Genomic DNA, 19,433 nt, shown 5'->3' on the forward strand with positions numbered 1-19,433 from the left:
CCCGTACCGTACCGTAGCAGGCAACGGCAATGCACGGGGAGAGGAGGAGGAGGAGAGCGCAGCTCACCCCGGCCCCTCTCCATAGGAAGTTATGGCGCACGGCGCCGTACTACGGACAAAGATAGGCCCGTACTGCTCCCGTAGGGTGCCGTGCGCCCATTGCCGTCTATGGGGGACGTATATCAGCCGTATATACGTCGGCCGTATATATATGTCCCCATACGTCAGTGTGAATGTAGCCTAAGGCTACAAACGCAGACAAAGGCAGACAAAGTCGCGCCCACCGGGGCGGGCCTCGGCCCGATCGCATCGGCGTTTCTATGGAAACGCCTGCGATCGGGAACGAGCCGCCGGTGTTTTGCGTTAATTTAAGCGCAGACAAATCGCGCTGTGTGGCGCCGGCCTAAGAGTGAGGGCGCGTTCACACCTTCCGCCAGCATCGCGTTCATAACGGGACGCTAGCGCATAGGGGGAGGGTCTCGGGCCGATTGCATATGCGTTTCCAGAGAAACGCATGCGATCGGGATATCAATTGCATGTGTTTCCCGGGAACTAAGCAAATTCTTTCTCTTAGACAGCTTGATAAATCTCCCCCAATGACCCTTATGTTATACAATGCCCTGTATATTGCCTCTAACTATGGACCACCAATCTGTTCCCCCTCCCCTCTCATTGGTCCGCTTCCTCTGTTATTCTGCCCCCTTCTCTGCCACCCTCTTATTCTGCCCCCTTCTCTGCCACCCTCTTATTCTGCCCCCTTCTCTGCCACCCTCTTATTCTGCCCCCTTCTTTGCCACCCTCTTATTCTGCCCCCTTCTCTACCACCCTCTTATTCTGCCCTGTTCTCTGCCACCCTCTTATTCTGCCCTGTTCTCTGCCACCCTCTTATTCTGCCCTGTTCTCTGCCACACTCTTATTCTGTCCTGTTCTCTGCCACCCTCTTATTCTGCCCTGTTCTCTGCCACACTCTTATTCTGCACTGTTCTCTGCCACCCTCTTATTCTGCCCTGTTCTCTGCCACACTCTTATTCTGCCCTGTTCTCTGCCACACTCTTATTCTGCCCTGTTCTCTGCCACACTCTTATTCTGCACTGTTCTCTGCCACACTCTTATTCTGTCCTGTTCTCTGCCACCCTCTTATTCTGCCCTGTTCTCTGCCACACTCTTATTCTGCCCTGTTCTCTGCCACACTCTTATTCTGCCCTGTTCTCTGCCACACTCTTATTCTGCACTGTTCTCTGCCACACTCTTATTCTGTCCTGTTCTCTGCCACCCTCTTATTCTGTCCTGTTCTCTGCCACACTCTTATTCTGCCCTGTTCTCTGCCACACTCTTATTCTGTCCTGTTCTCTGCCACACTCTTATTCTGCCCTGTTCTCTGCCACACTCTTATTCTGTCCTGTTCTCTGCCACCCTCTTATTCTGTCCTGTTCTCTGCCACACTCTTATTCTGTCCTGTTCTCTGCCACACTCTTATTCTGCCCTGTTCTCTGCCACACTCTTATTCTGTCCTGTTCTCTGCCACACTCTTATTCTGCACTGTTCTCTGAGCCACTATTAATCTGCCTTGTTCTCTGAGCCCCACTTACACGGTCCGTTCTCTGCCCCGTTCTCTGCTGCCCTCTTAATCCGCCCCAATCTCTGAGCCCCTCTTATTCCATGCTTATTGCAGCACTAGCGCCATGTGTTACCAAACCCTAATGGGGAGGAAGCTAGACAGGAGAGGTGAGCTACCTAGTAAGTCTCCCAAAGAATCCATGAAGAAATTGTTTTGTCTGGGTCTGCATAGTCCCCGGCTACCAACAAACTCCATCCTTTGAATATATCAAATTTCCTGGATTCACTCGACCACAGAAGAGGGCTCCTCCAGTGTCACAGAATCACAGTCCGAGCCGCTGCTAAAAATGGGGGACACTGCTTAAATGGTTTAGGGGTCCACAGTGTAGTCAGTTGTGGTGTGAGGGGTATATATAATTTATATGGGGGTCAGGTGTAAGGAGTATATAGAATGATTACCATGCCTGTTTTATAAACCCGCAGAGATACTTCCTGGCTGGAAGAAGTCATCTGGAAGATCAGAACCAAGGGAAAAGACAATATCAGGGACGTCCTCAGTAAGTCACTGCATTACACTGTGGCCTCTCTGCAGGACTGGTATCGAATACTATATGGTCACTATATGATGGTACTGGTCTGTGTGTATAGGTTATCATTCATTATGTAATTGTTATGGTCATGATGTTGCTTTATTATTTGGGTCTTGTACACATTAGTGATATTATCCTTTGCATGGCGGTGTTTGTATAATGACAATATGGGGGTAAAGATCACCAATGAGTTGAGTTTGTATTTGTGAAATTATTGGTTATGATGGTCTTTGTATAGAGTCTAGTTTTCAGTATGTTGGTATTTTCTGTATGTTGTCAGTTTGGAGGGATCATTTGAAATTTGTATGGCTATTGTTCTTATGTTAGTTTTATTTGGTAACAGTGCCAAATAAGATCCTGTTTATGCTTATAGGGAACCTGTCATCAGGAGCCCTTTTCTGGCTCCCCCCTGTCCCCATAGAGAATAGTGTACACAATGACAGTGTTTTTACAGTATAACTTTCTTTTTCCAAAAAAAGATAAATTAGATCAAAATGTACCTTTCTGTATGTAGAGCTGTGTCCCTAGTCCCATGGGATTGGTCAGTGTGCCAGAGTGTTTCTGTCCCCCCACCTTCGGGAAACCTCTCTGTTATGAATCGAATTTCAAATTTAAAAACAAACTCCCAGTGGCGTAACTAGGAGAGACAGGGCCCCCTAGCAGGCTACTGAACGGGCCCCCCTTCCCACTTAAAAAATATACATATTAGTATACTCACACATGCGATTTACAATCAGATATAAATACACTCATGTGCATATACACATACATACAGTGCCATATGCAACATATTCACCTACATTGTATACAGACACCATATACACATCACAGATACTGCATATATACATCACAGTATATGTTATATACATATTATGCTGGACATGTGCAGTACAATATAGATATAATGGTGCACATCCTCCATTCTTTATTGTGTCAGGTCGGATGACGGGCCCCCTGACACTGAGGGCCCCATAGTGACTGCTATGGCTGCTACCACTGTAGTTACGCCCCTGCAAACTCCCATGTCCCCCCATATCTCCCCCTCTCCCATCACTTCCCTCCTTAGGATGTCATACATGTCTGACAGATGACAGATGTCCTTTTAAGCGGCCCCCATCCAACAAATCCCCAAACTGTTGTAATATTGCATTAAAGAGCCATTCCCCATCTATCATACAGTAGTACGACATTGTTAAATATTATATATGTACAATATTCATTAGTATTACACCATGAGGAATTAAAGTAATAGCCATCCATTCGCTGCTGGCATACACAATCTATATCGGCTTAAGGGATGAGCTACTGTACATTACATCAAGCCTAAATATATAGGAATACCATATATAGGGACACAGAACATCCAAACACTACAAGACACACCTCTACTTTTACTATATATGTCAGACAGACAATGTCATGGCGGCTGGTACGGCGAGGCTAGGACAGCTGGACGTCTCTCATTGCTAGAAATCCTGTGCTCTCACATCTTGGACATCTCTCACAGACATATGGAAGACACACACACAGGTGGATAAAGATATATGAAAAGCTACTGGAGAAGATGGAAACCTCTCGCCCATTACCAGAACATAATCTCAAGGAAAGATTGACTGACAAACACAAGACTGATGCCGGTATTGTGTATCCTGTATTCTACAACCTGGATGAGGGCAATAAAGGAGACTATTACCCTGAGTACTTCTGGTATCACCCGAGTGACGTATTTTGGGAATAATCACTTTGGCACCATAAAGTATAGTTATCTGTATCAAATTACATTAAACAATACATAGAACAATAGAGACTTTTAACATCATTTGAGCCTCCATGTTCCCAAGAAAGGTGTTTAATTCTAGAGACCTGCAAAGGACCTGTATTCAAGAAATGGGTCCAGCTCCATTTAACCCCCACATCCAGGAGTATGGATTTACAGGAATAGCAGTGAAGAAGACACATTGCTTACACAGTGCTATATGACCGACTATTACGAATCCCTCTTTGTCCACTGCAGACTATTTTGCCTCGTATTCTGATGATAACTGCTGCAAACCTCTGGAATTTTTTTTAAAAAAGAATGTTTTTTACAAACTATGTTTTTTTACTACATACAATTTGTATTATTACCTTTGAGTTGTATTATGCGGGACGATCCTCTTCAAATCAAGTTTACAAGCCAAATTTACAGTGTATACAATATATTTGGAAACATTGTATTTTAGTATTTTACATATTTAATATATATTCGGTGAGTGCCCTTTGATAATTTGGCCCTGGGTTCAGTGTATAATAACCAGCTTGCATTTATATGACACGCCTGCAAGTCATTCTGTGGCTGGTGCCAGCAGTGGGGTGTAAAGCCTCTTTAAGATGCAGGAGCACGGTGATGTCACTGATCTCGTGCATCATCCACTTGAAGCCACGTGGGAAGAGGATGTGGAGGACACCAGAGCTGGAGGTGAGTATTCATTTTTTTGTCTCCAGCCGCTACAAGGAGGGTTAATTAGTTAATTAGTCTGCTAATCAATTACTAAGGGTGCACTACCACGTGGCGTTGAATGCATGCGTTTAAAAACACAATGGATCAGCTGAAGACATATTTACCTAATTAAATGGCTGTTAACATTGTGATTAACACTATGTTAACATATGAAGTAACTGCAGTGTTTTGTAAATGCATATGTTGGCCATTTAATTAGGGAAATTTCTCTTCAGCTGATCTATTGCGCTTTAAAACCCATGCGTTCAACGCAACATGTGAATGTATCCTAAGAAGTCCCTGCCTTAGTGGTGTTGCTAGGGTCATAAAAGATCTGGGGCACAGGTCCCAATGCATATGTTCCAAATTAAAATTACATATATACCTCGCACACACCAAAACTGTACATATTTTATACAGCTACAAAAACGCGGGAGAAATCCCTACCTATTTCAACCAGTGAATGTCCTTTTTCCTTATTTTCCCCCAATATATTTACATGTGTGTTTTATATACTTCCTGACGTCATATGCCCCCATATATACACTGCTCCCCCTCCCCATAAATTGTATATACTTTCCCCTTCATGGATTTAGAGGATTCCCCCCTCATTATACACTGCCCCTTCATAAACTGTATATACTGCCCCCATTCATTAATTTAGATAATGGCCCCCTCTCCATTATATAACACTACCGCCCTTATGAATTTAGGTAATGGTCCCCCCTCATTATATACACTGCTCCCCCCCTCCTCATGAATTGTATATACTGCCCCCCTCATTAATTTAGATGATGCCCCCCTCATTATATAAATATGGAAAGAGACCCCTGCGATAGAGATGCCTGCCCAACCCTGCATACTGCATCTTGAGGTTGGGGGCCCCTGAGCAATTGCCCACTTTGCCATGGTGTAACGCCTTCCACAGAATTAATTCTGTCCCTCTGCGGGAAGGGGCATATGTGCGGGTCCCAGAGGTGGGAACCCAATCTTGATGCATTCATGACACATCCTTTGGATATTCCATAAATACTATTCATGAGAATACCCCTTGTGTGGTTGGAAAAAGGTAAGTCAGACCTGGATGTGATGCAGCTGCAACTTGTGGGGGAGCCATGACAGTGCAGCAGATATGACCTGTAAATGTCATATGTGGTGTAAAGGAACTAATTCATGTAGTTTTTATAATTTACTTCTTTATTTTATATGGTTAAGTTTTTGGGTGGGGTCGGATATGGCCCTTGGTGCGGTACCAAATAAAGAGCCAGAAAAGTTATCAAGTAATCCACCATGTCTTCCTTAGGGGATTCATCAGGTAATGATGACTTTTCTCAGGAGATCTCCGTCTTCTGTGAAAGGGCGATGGTTCTGATATGGGAAGCAGCCTGTGTGTCCCATTATGGCGGGCGTCATGCAGGGTTGTCTGGCGTTGTTGTGCAGCGTCATTTAGCAGGTCTCCAGGATTGGATGGCTGGACAAGTACATTTCTGTTTCAATTACTGAAAGGGTAGAAACAAGAAAATATGTTCATCATTTTATAAAGATTTAAGATCCATGAGCGCCATTTGCTGTGTGGTTTGGGGTTGATGAGGTGACCTACTTACTTTCAGTCCTACTATTCAACCGTCTTTGGGCTACAGCAGCAGAGGAATCGGAGGAACCTGCAGGAGACAAGACCAGGGGGAATTATTGGGAAAACAGAGACTGAATAGAAAATAATAGAATTAGCATTGTTACTGCATTAACAAAAATAGGGGGGACCTGGAACCCAGAACATGCACCCCCTTTCCTATGCTCTACATTAAAACACAATGGGGGGATTCATTAATGTGCTGTAGTCTCTAACATTACAATACACCCCAGTGAGCGCCCTGCAGTAACCTCTTCATGTAGACACAACATAAATTATAACTCACCTCTTACGAAGACCCTTCAGTCTCCACCATTTTTGTCTTGGCCTAATAAGTAAAAAAAAAAATAAGATAAATCATCTCTGTCAGTTCTGCATATTGATATTGTCCTGGGCAATGTTTTGTGGACACCGAGAAGACAGTGGTCAACACAGAAAAATATGTGGCCCCATGTGGACTCCAGAAATGTAAATTCAGTTCTATATACTTACTGGAGCGATTCCTCGCTCACCCAGGCCTCCTTCACCTCTTGTACTACAGGTCTATAAGAGAAAACAGAAATGTCAATGTATGGATTACAGCAATGTAGCATCACCCCTATATATTCTATATACTTACTGGGGAGACTCTATGCTGGGGGAGGCCACTTCCACCTCCGGTTCTACAGATCTATAATAGAAAACATAGGGATCATTGTATGGACTCTGGTTATGTAAATTCATTCTCATATAATCTATATACTTACTGGAAAGACTCCATGCTGGGGGAGGACACTTCTACCTCCGATTCTACAGGTCTGTAATAGAAACATAATGATCATTGTATGGACTCCAGTTATGTAAATTCATAAATTCATCCTTATATATTCTATATACTTACTGGAAAGACTCCACGCTGGTCCATACCACCTTCATCTCCTCTTCTAATGGTCTATAATATAAAGCATAGGGATCAATCTATGGACCCAAGCAATGTAAGTTAATCCCTAACTATTCTATATACTTACTGGAGAGACTCCATACTGGGCCAGGCCACCTTCACCTTTTGTCCTATAGGTCTATAATGAAAACATAGGAATGAATGTATAGATCCAATCAATGTAAATTAAGCCCTATATATTTTATATACTTACTGAAAAGACTTCACACTGGTCCAGGACACATTAGGGTTCAGTCCTAAAGGTCTATAATGAAAACATAGGGATCAATGTATGAAATCCAGCAATGTAAATGAAGCACTATATACTTTATATACTTACTGGGGAGACTCGGTGCTGGGCCAGGCCTCTTTCACCTGGTGTCCTATAGGTCTATAATAAAAACATAAGGATCAATCAATGGAGTTTGATGACTTCACCATGAATATCCGTATCAGGTCATAGTCACTGATGATATCTGGACCCTGCACTCACCTTCCTTCTTCCTCCGTTTCCTCCACCACTTTACTGTCCACTTTGTTCACCATCGGAGCCTCTGCCTGGTTCTCCTCCACCACATTCTTCTCCGCTTCCTGGTGTTTTTCCTCCATTTCTGGGTCATTCTCCTCCTTGCTATATGATATAGAATATAAATGATATCTCTATTAAATGTTTAGCATTTTATTGTGACCACTAATGGGGGGGGGCAGATTATATTGGGAACTGGGTTTAAAACACATGGGAAGGTAATGTGAAATAAAACATGTGACCCCCCTCCCCCCTTGGCTATAGTAGTGTTGGTGTAGTCGTGCTTGGTTTTTATACTTACCTGGTACTAGGCATAAAATCCATCATGTCCTTTGCAATTCTCATCCTAAAATAGAAAATACAGCGCCGGTTACTGAAACTTTCTAGCTTCCTATATATTTCTTCCTATATCCTCCTTATACACCCAATATCCACCTAATCTCTCTTATAAACCTCATGTCCCCCATTCATTCTACAAGATCCCAAACATACCCCTCACATCACCCTATGCCCCCTTCAATTCCACCTATTCACCTGCCCCAGTGATTATATATATCCCTAATATCTGTAATATATCCCTCATGTCCCATGTACCCACTATTTATTCCTACCATGTACTTCTCATTATCATAATATTATCCAAATCATGGTCCCATCATAATTTCACCTCCCAATATTTCCATCATGTCCCCTATATGTCCTTGTCAAGTCCCCTACATACCCTTCATGTCCCCATATACCTCTTAAGGCCCCTTTATTTTCCCATGTCACCCATAAGATTCTTATTGGTGCACTCAATAGAAATTCATCAATAATAATGAATATTTATATTTTTGTGTTATCTATAATATATCTACAGAATTAACCCCTAGTATTTTGATCATATACAGAATAGTATCATATAATTACCATTTTTCGGGGTCTGATCCGTAAATGCGCCACCACCAACTGTTGGGGAATATGATGAGATACATGATATATACAGGTCAGAATATTCTTATCCATAGACATGATATAAAGTGATATTCCCATATATTCTGACAGAGACAATCCCATTGCTTATGTACCATACAAATGGTTCCCTATGATCTGTGCTATTAAGGTATTTCTACTATGGGGGTCTCAGGTATTACATGGAAGCTAAAGATCATGAAGATTTGGGGCGATGCCCAGGAGATATTACAATACATGTTACTCATTGGCCATTCCTCTACACAATGGGTGAGATTAATTAAAAGTAGAGGAATATTAAGGTGGAGTCGTTACACATTACAATTACTGTTATTGAAAAGAAAAGACCAGACTGGTTGCTATAGGCAATTTCTCAGTATTTTTTTTATTGTCCTGTTCTAGGTAATATTTTAAAGAAATCATTGCCTTGTCTTATAATTATATATACATAGGGGGCAATGTATGATTAGGTGGCTCCTTATGACCGTTCTATGCGTGACTTTTGAGCTCCGCTGCTGTCAGATTCAGTAAAGTGGCTTTTTGCCCTTTATAAATCTGCTGGCAGTGTCTTATGTTATGTAGGTTTTTCTTTTGCGACTTTTTATACGACTATCACAAACAAATAAAACGTCACAGATTAGGGACCAGGGTAGAGACCAATTTGCACCAAAAAGGAAAGTCACAAATAATGAAATCAGTTCCAATTGTGAAAACTAGTCTATGCAAATAATGAATTTGGAGCAAGCAGGGCCCATGGCAAGGTGACTTTGCACTGTCCTATGTTCTTTTGGCGCAATGGAAAGTCACAAAACAGCATTTGTACCACAACTGTGTCCAAAATTATACATCACTCCCAGTATACTGTATATATTATGTTATATATATGTGTTCACTGATACTTACGTCAACTCAACATCCTCCTCTTCCTTCATGATGTTGTCCACCTTCTCTTCCTTCACAATGTTGTCCACCTTTTTTTCCTTGATCTCAGTCTCCTCCCACGCTATCTTCACCTCCCTCCTCTTCTTCTCCTTGATGCTCTTATCTTCATGCCCAACTTTCTCGATGTTCATTTCCTCCCGTGCTTTCTTCACCCCCTTCCTCTTCTTCTTCATGCTCTTATCCTTCACTTTCTTCACCTCTCCGATCTTATTCAATCCCGACTCCATCTCCTCTCTCTCCATCCTATAAGTAATAAGACAGTGAGTGTCCAGGACATAATCTATGATCTCTACAGATTGAGACATAATAGACATCGGTGGACAAAGGAGGAGCTTTCTCATTCACCACATTTGTCCTTATACCCAGAACTAAACCCAAGACCCTTAGGTACATTCCAAATCTTCAATACTTAGACCTTATCTATTCCGATATACCTCATATCTTTATCTCCCCATATCTTTAGCCTCTGTTCCATACCTGATCATCCATCGAGATCCCAATCTTCATCAACCACTACCAGTATGTTCTGGACTCAGTTTTCCACATGTAAGCGCCCCTTCCCCTTAGATCTATACTGACATATGAGGCCCACTAACAACAAACCAGAAGTCGTTATTTATAGTGGACTCCTACATGTGGATAACCTGTCTCTCATTGTCCTACAGGTTATGGGACATTATGGGAAACCCATAGATGTTTGCTATAACAACTGCTCTCTTTGAAATAATGGAGAAGTGACCCGGCTGGTTCCTGAATTTTTTAAATTTTAATTGTTCTAGGTTAATCTATGTAATTATTGACTTGTCTTCTTATATAAATGTACTTTACTTACATCACCACCTCATCCTCTTTCTTGATCTTCTCCACCTTCTCTTCCTTGATGTTATTCTCCTCCCACGCTATCTTCACCTTCCTCTTCATCATCACCTCCACCTTCTCCACCTCTCCGATCTTAAGCTCGTCCACCTCCATCTCCTGTCTATCCATAAAGTCATCCATCTTATAAGAAAAAAAAAAGGCAATGAGTGTCCAGGACATACACTATGATCTCTACAAATAAGGTTATGATGGACATTAGTGGAAAAAGGAAGAGAAATTCCATTTACCAAACATGTCCTCAATGTGTACCCAGAACTAAGCTTAACACCTGAAAGTACATTCTATATTTCATCTTTAATACCTAAATCTTATCTATACCATTATACTTCTCCTCACATCTAGGCCCTGTATGAAACCTCATCATCAAGATCCCAATGTTCAGCAACTACTAAGGACCTCTACTGCACCCTAGACCCTCAGTATCCACCTCAGTGGTACCAACTCCCAACAGGTAAGTGCAACCGCCCAAAACCTATCTATACTGGCATACAAAGTCCACTCACATATAATACCTTAATTTATACAGACAAATATGACAACTAAAAAAAGAGGCAAAATGATAAATACAGCAAATAGTAGATAACTAATAGCGCTAGTAATACCTTGTATGTAATGCCTCACATATATAACAAATAGAACGGCTGAGAGGAACCAATAGAATCCATACTGACAAATGTAGCCCATACTCACAAATTATTAAAAAATATTAGATCTTTATTAAATACATTGATTTAAAAAATGACAAAATAACATCTAATCAGGGGTTAGATGTGCGCTGAACCCCTGTAGTGGTGCACAGAAAAAAACCAGAGAGAAACAAATGTGTATAATAAGTCAAACAATACACAGTATATCATATAGAGCCACTAGTATGATTGTGAAGATCTAGGGGATACACCCCTTGAAAGGCATATAGGGTATAATATACACTATGAAACTACCCATATAGTTATAAGAAGAATTGAACCATCATCTGGAGACAGAAGTATATACAGTACTGGATAGCAATGTCGCCTTATACAGAGTATAATCACAGCCCTATCAACAGTGACCACCAGTTTCATGATAAAAGAACCTTAATGCAATATAAACAGATTATATTTTCTATGACAGTGCAAGGTGTACATAATATTATGATAAAAGGTATGCAAAATTATAATATAAAAGGCATATCTACACACATAGAAGTAACTAAAACATGTTAAAAACCACATTTTCTTATGTATATGTATAGCATAAAAAGTATAAAATGATCTACATCGTGATAAAATAAAAAATAAATTTTGCATGTGAAAAATAAATACAGTTTGTGAGTATGAGCAGGTCATTGTGTGTGTGTGTAGTGAGTGAAAACCTGTATATTGTGTGTGGATGGATTCTATGCCTGGATGTGCGTGGAATAAACGCGCTGGGATATCTATACAATCACTCACATTAGGAGGATGTTACCAAACTTATATCGCTATATACAGCTGGTAGTGACCACTAGGGGGAGCTCACTATACATGGACTTATACACCTACTATCATACACAAAGGCAGCTGTATACAGTGAGCTCCCCCTAGTGATGGCTGCAGTCAAAACATTGTACATTAGCAGGAAAGATTAACTTACCACAAAATCGCACAAAACTCTCCACAACCAACTCTGCAAAAGAGGAAAAGTAAAGAAGTGGCCATTACTAAAGAGGAGGAGACATAATTTAAGAGAATGAAGGACACAACACACACAGCAGACTTACCTCCAACTCCTACAGCAAACCCTCAGGGGTGTGTAAGTTCCGCAGTTCCTTATATATCCCCCGGGATGTCATAGTGCAGTAGAACATTCCGCGATATCACAAACAGCAGCTTTTCTATCAAGTTACAGCAGCCAATCAAAAAGCTGGATGTTATGAGGTGGTGGGAGGAGCCAGCAACACAATATTCCATAACATCACAAGGATATGCAAATCTTTCTATAAAAGGCAAAACAACCAATCATGAAGCTTGCTTTTATGGTGTGGGGGAGGAGCCTACATTCCATGACCTCATTAAGAGGCCAGATGAGGAGAATTTTATTTTTAATTAAACATTTATTTAAGTTTCATTTATTTAAGTTGTCAGTGTAGCATAAAGATGCCTTACAATAGAACATGGCAAAACAGAAACCCCTCGCAGGGGGAATTTGTAAAAATGAGTCCTGTTAGGTGCATAGCCAGCACCAATTAGGAATTTAAAACATGGGGGGGGGGGGAATTAAAAATATTAAAACTTTAAAGAAATCACCCCGGAAAACAGATATGGGGGAGCCATGTAACATCCAAAGAGCTATTAGGGGAATAATATTAATGGAACACGTGCATTGGAACAAGTGGTGCATTGATCACATAGTAGTCTAAGGGTGGAAACTAAATTTGGTGGAAACCTAAAGCGCTCCAGAACTTTGAACAAAGATTTTTTACTTTCTCTTTAATTTTCTTTTGGTGATAGGGGCCACAAGATTATCTACTGCTGACAGGAGAGAGGGTAAATTAATCAGGTTAAGGAAGCAGTCTACTCTTGAGGGATCAAGTTGGGATGTCAGAGTGTAGAGCGCTTAGTAAAAATGGTGGAATGTATTGCAGAGGAGCGCAGACTGCATGAATAACCGTGTACCCCAACCTTACCAACCCCTTCATCCCCTTTAATAAAAACTCGGACACAAGTATATATTTAAACTTATGGTATGACATCAGGGAGTCGGCCACAGCTTTATTAAAATAATTTAACTCTTTAACTTCTACTCTTAGAGTAGCAACTTTATTAACTCTTTAATATCAAGAAACATATCAAGAACATATTAACGGGGCACCTGAAATGCCAGCCTCATTAGAGGGCATGTAGGTCCTCACCCCCTTCTAGAGAACCACCAGCTGTGACATTTTGCACCCAAAACAATATAAAGGGTGGGAGGGAGGGAAGATTTCCTGGAAGAGGGTGAGTGGAATCACTAGCCCTCTTTTAAAACTTAAGCCCAGCCCCCAGGTGTGGCTATTAATCGCCCAGCCCCTGGTCACGTAGCCCACAGCCCGCCAAACACTTAACCCTTAAAGGGGATGCCATAAATTCACCTCTCCTTGACACCTAATTGCCTGCAGTCTCTAGCCCCACGGCTATACTCCTACGGGCTATCAAGACTGCATGCATAACCGTGTACCCCAACCTTACCAACCCCTTCATCCCCTTTAATAAAAACTCAGACACAAGTATATATTTAAACTTATGATATGACATCAGGGAGTCGGCCACAGCTTTATTAAAATAATTTAACTCTTTAACTTCTACTCTTAGAGTAGCAACTTTATTAACTCTTTAATATCAAGAAACATATCAAGAACATATTAACGGGGCACCTGAAATGCCAGCCTCATTAGAGGGCATGTAGGTCCTCACCCCCTTCTAGAGAACCGCCAAGGAGGAGAACATGTACCCCTACATGTCTCTCCGACCCCCCACTAGAAGGGACATAGCCCTCTCAATCCCATCCTGAAGACCAGATAGGAAGATGTCCAAACCTATATCTGTTAAATGGACACCGTCCGGTAGCAACATGCCACGATTGTCCCCCTCCAACTCCCTGTGTCTGACAACAACACCTCCTCTCTCACGCACAAAGCGTGATACCTTGGTATTCAACAATCTCCTGCTTCTTTCAATGCCTGCCCCATCCCTAGCCCCTTCCCAGATTGCCCTGGGAATGATTTTGGACCACACTAAAACAAAGCGCGAAAAGAAAGAAGAAAACCTTTCCAAATCGGATTGGATCAGTGGTATCAGTTCCCCCAAACGTACAGAGCATAAATCATTACCCCCGAGATGCAAAACGAGTATTGAGGGAGACTCTGAGTAGCAACTGATGTCCACCATTTCAGGCAAGGCTTGTAACCATCGCAGGCCCTTAATTCCACGCCAGCGAACATCTGCGTTGAAAAAACTGAGTGACCCGGACGCACCATGGCCCGCTGTTCGGCCCAATAGATGAAAGAGTGTCCCAAGATCCATATTGTTGGCCGAGAATCTAAAAAAAGAGGGGAAGGGGGTAGGGGATTTAGGAAGGAAAACAAATCAATTAATAAGCAGATCAGGGCGAATATAGCCAGCAAAACATTCAGACTTCCAACGCCCAATCCTCTGAACTTCCGCGTCAGGAAGCCCCAATTCGCTTGCAGTAGTAGCTGCGCCTATTCTGAATGAGTGGGTGCCAAACTTGCCCGGAGGGAGTCCGACAGCAGCCAGCGCTTTTTTGAAAATTACAGTAAATTGAAAACGAGTTAAAGGAGAACCATCGGCATGCGCCAGAAAAGGAACCCCACCCACCCTTAATGTCAAATAACGTTCAACTGCGGCAACCGGGCATGCTAACCCTCCAACCGGACGCAGCGACAACAGCCTTGCCCGAATACATCCGTTTTGGATCTACGGATCCTAAAACGCAGACCCCCAGCACCCACAAAGACATCCTCAAACAGAAGCCCCCCCGATTTTGTCGCACTTGGAGGAACCAATTCGGATATCCTAAGGGCACCGAAAAATGCTAGGACAAAGGCTGCATGGAATAAGGTGGCCTCAAAAACATCCTGACACAGAGACTCCAACTGAGGCAATAAGCGGATAAGAATAGAATAGGAAACAGGACGGCGGGACTCCCGCCGCACTGAATCCTTCTTCCAACCTTTTATGGCCTGCTTAATGAAAAAACTCTGAGTTACATCCGCCCACCCGTGAAGTTTAAAGAAAAAGGCAACACCCGCTAACCGCCGTTGAGCGCACAACCCAGATAGCCCTTGCTCCCTTAAACCTTCTAAATACCGCAGTGTAACCTCCAAACGAGTCTTTCCTGTTGAAAAACCCAATTCCCCAGCCACCTTGCACCACTCACCCCATGCTTTACCGTGCGCTGCCCAGGTAGACGGGACGACAGACGACCGGATCAAAGGGAAAAGTTGACCTCCAGGGTGGACCACAGGGAGCCTGGGCACGGGGTCTCCTCCGCGTCCGCCAAAGGGCATAGCGCCCGAAATACCTGCCAATTAAAACGAGAAAGGGCATCAGCAACTCTGTTCTCGACCACTGGAACATGCTTGGCCCTAAACTAAATGTTAAACTGCAGACAACGTAGTACAAAACGACGCAATAAACATAGAACTGGAAGATGACGAAAGCCCGTTCACCACCTGCACTACACTCATATTGTCCGTCCAAAACACTACAGACTTATTCGCCAGCCGGCCTCCCCATAATTCCACAGCAACTACGATGGGAAAGAATTCTAGAAGCGTCAAGTTCCCACACCAACCCCGTTCCTGCCAACTCGGCGGCCAACATTCTGCACACCACGTGGAGCCTAGCAATACCCCAAAACCCGAACCGCCCGCAGCATCAGAGAACAACGGTAAATCTGGGCTAGCTATTTCCGCCTCACGCCAGCAGGTCCGCCCATTATAACTTGCTAGAAAGATGTCCCACACTCGCAAATCTGCTTTAATCCCCTTAGTTAAACGGATACGGTGATGTGGAGCGCGAACTCCGGCAGTAGCCAATGAGAGCCGTCTTGAAAAAACCCGACCCATCGGCATGATGCGGCAAGCAAACACCAATGACCCCAACAATGATTGAATCTGCTGTAGAGAAGCTTTCTGGACTGCTAAGCAATTTGCCAATGCCGCGCGCAATTTAACTAGCTTTTCACAGGGTAGCCGAAACTCCATTGCAACTGAATCTATTTCTATTCCCAAGAAGGACAGAGCAGTACATGGTCCTTCGGTCTTTTCGGCTGACAAAGGTACCCCGAAACGCTGCGCAATATGGCAAAAGGAGGTTAGCAGAAATGAACAATGACCTGATTCCCGGGGGCCTACAAATAAAAAATCGTCCAAATAATGGGTTACCAGCGAGGAGGACGTATCCTGTCTGAGGACCCACTCCAAAAAAGTGCTAAAGACCTCGAAATAGTAACAGGAAATAGAACAGCCCATAGGCAAACACATGTCGTAGTAAAATATTCTAAAAATTAGCAACTACTCACTAAGGAGCGAGATGCGTTATGTCTTCTTATTTGACACTGCTAATTTACAGTGTCAAAGAGATACATACAGACAAAACGAGTGAACAAAATACGGCTAACAACAAAACAGGTATGTATATATGGGCACAAATATGCTAGGTGGCAGATAATATAATCGTGAAGAGTTTAATGGCCTCAGGTTGGCTTACACACCTTGGTCAACACCTTGTGTGAACACACAGCTCTACCAAGGGATGAAGGCACTCCTTCCCCCTCCCCCTTCAGGCTAACCAGACTTGGAGGCATTAGCTGTATGGGCTACTTCTGTGTTGGTATATATTCTCCCTCTGATGAGACCTCTGTCGAAACACGTCAGGGAGGTGTGATACGTGTTTTAGTACAAGGGACAGTTTTTGGGACTGCCCTTGTAAGGACGGGAGTCATGGGGTAATAGGGTTAGATTGTTTAGAACCCTACACCTTCCTGCCTGTAATGACGATAGGCTCCCACCCAGCCCTACATCATCCTCGGGTATCGTATGCTGGTAAGGTAAGAAACAACATATATCAGTTGAAGGTATAATGTAAGCCAACCTGAGGCCATTAAACTCTTCACGATTACATTATCTGCCACCTAGCATTTTTGTGCCCATATATACATATCTGTTTTGTTGTTAGCTGTATTTTGTTCACTCGTTTTGTCTATCTGTATGTATCTCTTTGACACTGTAAATTAGCGGTGTCAAATAAGAAGACATAACGTATCTCGCTCCTTAGTGAGTAGTTGCTAATTTTTAGAATATTTGTAATAAACTTGAGATTTTATAAATTACCTAGGTGCTGCTAAGCTATGAATTGTTGATGGTAAATACATTTGTATATATTTTTGAATTGTTGGCTGCTATCTCACTGATCCACTAATAAAGCCTCATTCAGCCTCCAACGATACAGGGAGGACATCTGGGTTCCAAACTAAAACACTGTAACGACCAAAGGGTACATGGCCAAAAGTTTTGAGAATGATTCAAATGTTTATTTTTACAAAGTCTAATGCAGTGATTTTCAACCATGTGTGGGGTTGCTTCCCAGCCAAGGGAATCGGCTCTCTCTGTCTTGCCTAAAAACACATCCATGAATAAAGAATGGGACCAGAGTGTCCTCCAAGAGCAACTTTTCCCGACCGTCCAAGAGCAGTTTGGTGATCAACAATGCCTTTTCCAGCATGATGGAGGCACCTTGCCATAAAGCAAAGGTGATAACTAAATGGTTCAGATTTTGAGATTTTGGGTCCATGGCCTGGAAACTCCCCAGATCTTAATGCCATTGAGAACTTGTGGTCAATCATCAAGAGACAGGTGGACAAACAAAAACCAACAAATTGTGACAAAATGCAAGCATTGATTGTGCAAGAATGGACGGCTATCAGTCAGAATTTGGTCCAGAAGTTGATTGAGAGCTGCCAGGGAGAATTGCAGAGGTCCTGAAGAAGAAGGGACAACTCTGCAAATATTGACTTGCTGCATTAACTCATTCTGTCAATAAAAGCTTTTGTTACTCATAATATGATTGCACTTGTATTTCTGTATGTGATAAAAACATCTATGCTATGAAGATGTACATTGGGGGGATTTATAGACAACAGATTAATAGACATCAGGCTCGATCGCGGGAACTGACGGTACATCTACAGCAGAGGGTTTTTTCCACTGAACAGGAATATTTGCAGAACCCGGTGTCAGAGACAGAGACTTATTGGAAGGAGGCCCAGACTCTTTTAAAAGAACATACGTTGAGTGTAGCGGAGGACAAAAAATTGTTCCTTAAACAAAAATATTTTGTTCAAGGAGAAGCGGTGGGTCATTTACTTGCGACTATAATTTCTGCTCAGAGGGGCACTACACAGGTAAGAGAGATACAGGCTCCAGATACCTCTATAGTGACAGGTGACAAAGAAATACCGGGGGTCTTTCATACATTATATGAAGATTTTTACAAATCCAGGCTTAGTTGTAGTGCACAGGATATAAAGGAATATCTGGAGGCTGTAGACTTGCCGCGTTTATCACAGGAGCAAGCTGAAAGTTTGGAATCTCCCCTATTCCTAGAAGAGTTAGAAGTGGCACTAACATCTCTTCCTAATTACAAGGCCCCAGGGTTAGACGGGTTGCCAGGGGAGTTCTTTAAAAAAACATCAGTAGATACTGTTACCTAGGTTATTGCAGGTGGTTGGAGAATCAGCAGAGCAAGGTACCCTCCCACCATCAATGAGAGAGGCAATAGTGGTGTTAGTGCCAATGCCAGGAAAGGACCTGAGGAATCCGGACTCATACCGTCCGATATCCTTGTTCCCTGTCGATATTAAATTATTAGCCAAAGCCCTGGCCAATCGTCTCCATAATGTTATCACTTCACTTGTGCACACAGACCAATCGGGATTCATGCCGGATAGGTCCACAGCGGTCAATATAATTAATATCTTAATATTCAGGCAGAGGGACATGGAAGGACTGGCAGGGCGGTTCTCTCACTCGATGCTGCCAAAGCTTTTGATAGCGTTGCGTGGGATTTTTTATGGGCCGTTCTGAGTAGAATGGGTTTCGGCCCTAATTTCATTAGAAATGTTCAGTTGTTATACAATGGTCCGAAAGGAAGAATTAAAGTTAATGGGCTGGTTTCCGATGCCTTTGAACTGGAGAGGGGAACGCGACAGGGCTGTCCGCTCTCTCCGTTTCTGTTCGCCCTCACAATAGAACCTTTAGCGGCCCTACTTAGAAACACCACAGAATTACATAGATTTGCAGGTGGAGACAGGGAGGAACATGTCTCCCTTTATGCTGACGATCTGTTGATATATCTTGGCGACACAGATAGGTCCCTCACAGGTGCAATAGATATAATTAATACTTTTGGATCATACTCAGGATTCAGTATTAACTG

At 42.7% G+C, this 19,433-nt stretch overlaps 1 protein-coding gene and 1 long non-coding RNA gene across 2 annotated transcripts; both read right to left on the minus strand.

Moving 5' to 3' along the window:
• Nucleotides 1–5,976: 5,976 nt before the first annotated feature.
• Nucleotides 5,977–9,767, minus strand: LOC140070172 (uncharacterized). The gene is made up of 14 exons (XM_072116510.1): nt 9,556–9,767; nt 8,611–8,649; nt 8,003–8,047; nt 7,669–7,806; nt 7,516–7,566; nt 7,390–7,440; nt 7,264–7,314; nt 7,137–7,187; nt 7,003–7,053; nt 6,876–6,926; nt 6,749–6,799; nt 6,543–6,584; nt 6,231–6,287; nt 5,977–6,125 (listed from the first exon to the last, which is right to left on the minus strand). The coding sequence occupies exons 1-13, from the start codon at nt 9,765–9,767 to the stop codon at nt 6,242–6,244; spliced, it is 879 nt and encodes a 292-aa protein (XP_071972611.1). The 3' UTR covers nt 5,977–6,125; nt 6,231–6,241.
• A 17-nt stretch (nt 9,768–9,784) lies between these two features.
• LOC140068756 (uncharacterized) lies at nt 9,785–12,306 on the minus strand. Its single transcript, XR_011848543.1, has 4 exons — nt 12,215–12,306; nt 12,088–12,120; nt 10,427–10,593; nt 9,785–9,837 (listed from the first exon to the last, which is right to left on the minus strand). It is a non-coding gene; the product is annotated as an uncharacterized lncRNA (long non-coding RNA).
• Between the last annotated feature and the right edge of the window lie 7,127 nt (nt 12,307–19,433).

This window comes from Engystomops pustulosus, chromosome 7, assembly GCF_040894005.1.
Source record: "Engystomops pustulosus chromosome 7, aEngPut4.maternal, whole genome shotgun sequence".
Classification (NCBI taxonomy): Eukaryota; Metazoa; Chordata; class Amphibia; order Anura; family Leptodactylidae; genus Engystomops; species Engystomops pustulosus.

Coding starts and splice junctions, on each gene's coding strand:
- LOC140070172 (XM_072116510.1), bottom strand. CDS start 9,767: ATGAAGAAGAAGAGGAAGGGGGTGAAGAAAGCACGGGAGGAAATGAAC. Junction 6,927..7,002: donor CCCAGCATGGAGTCTTTCCA/GTAAGTATATAG, acceptor TTTCTATTATAG/ATCTGTAGAACCGGAGGTGG. Junction 6,585..6,748: donor GTGAGCGAGGAATCGCTCCA/GTAAGTATATAG, acceptor TTTACTTATTAG/GCCAAGACAAAAATGGTGGA.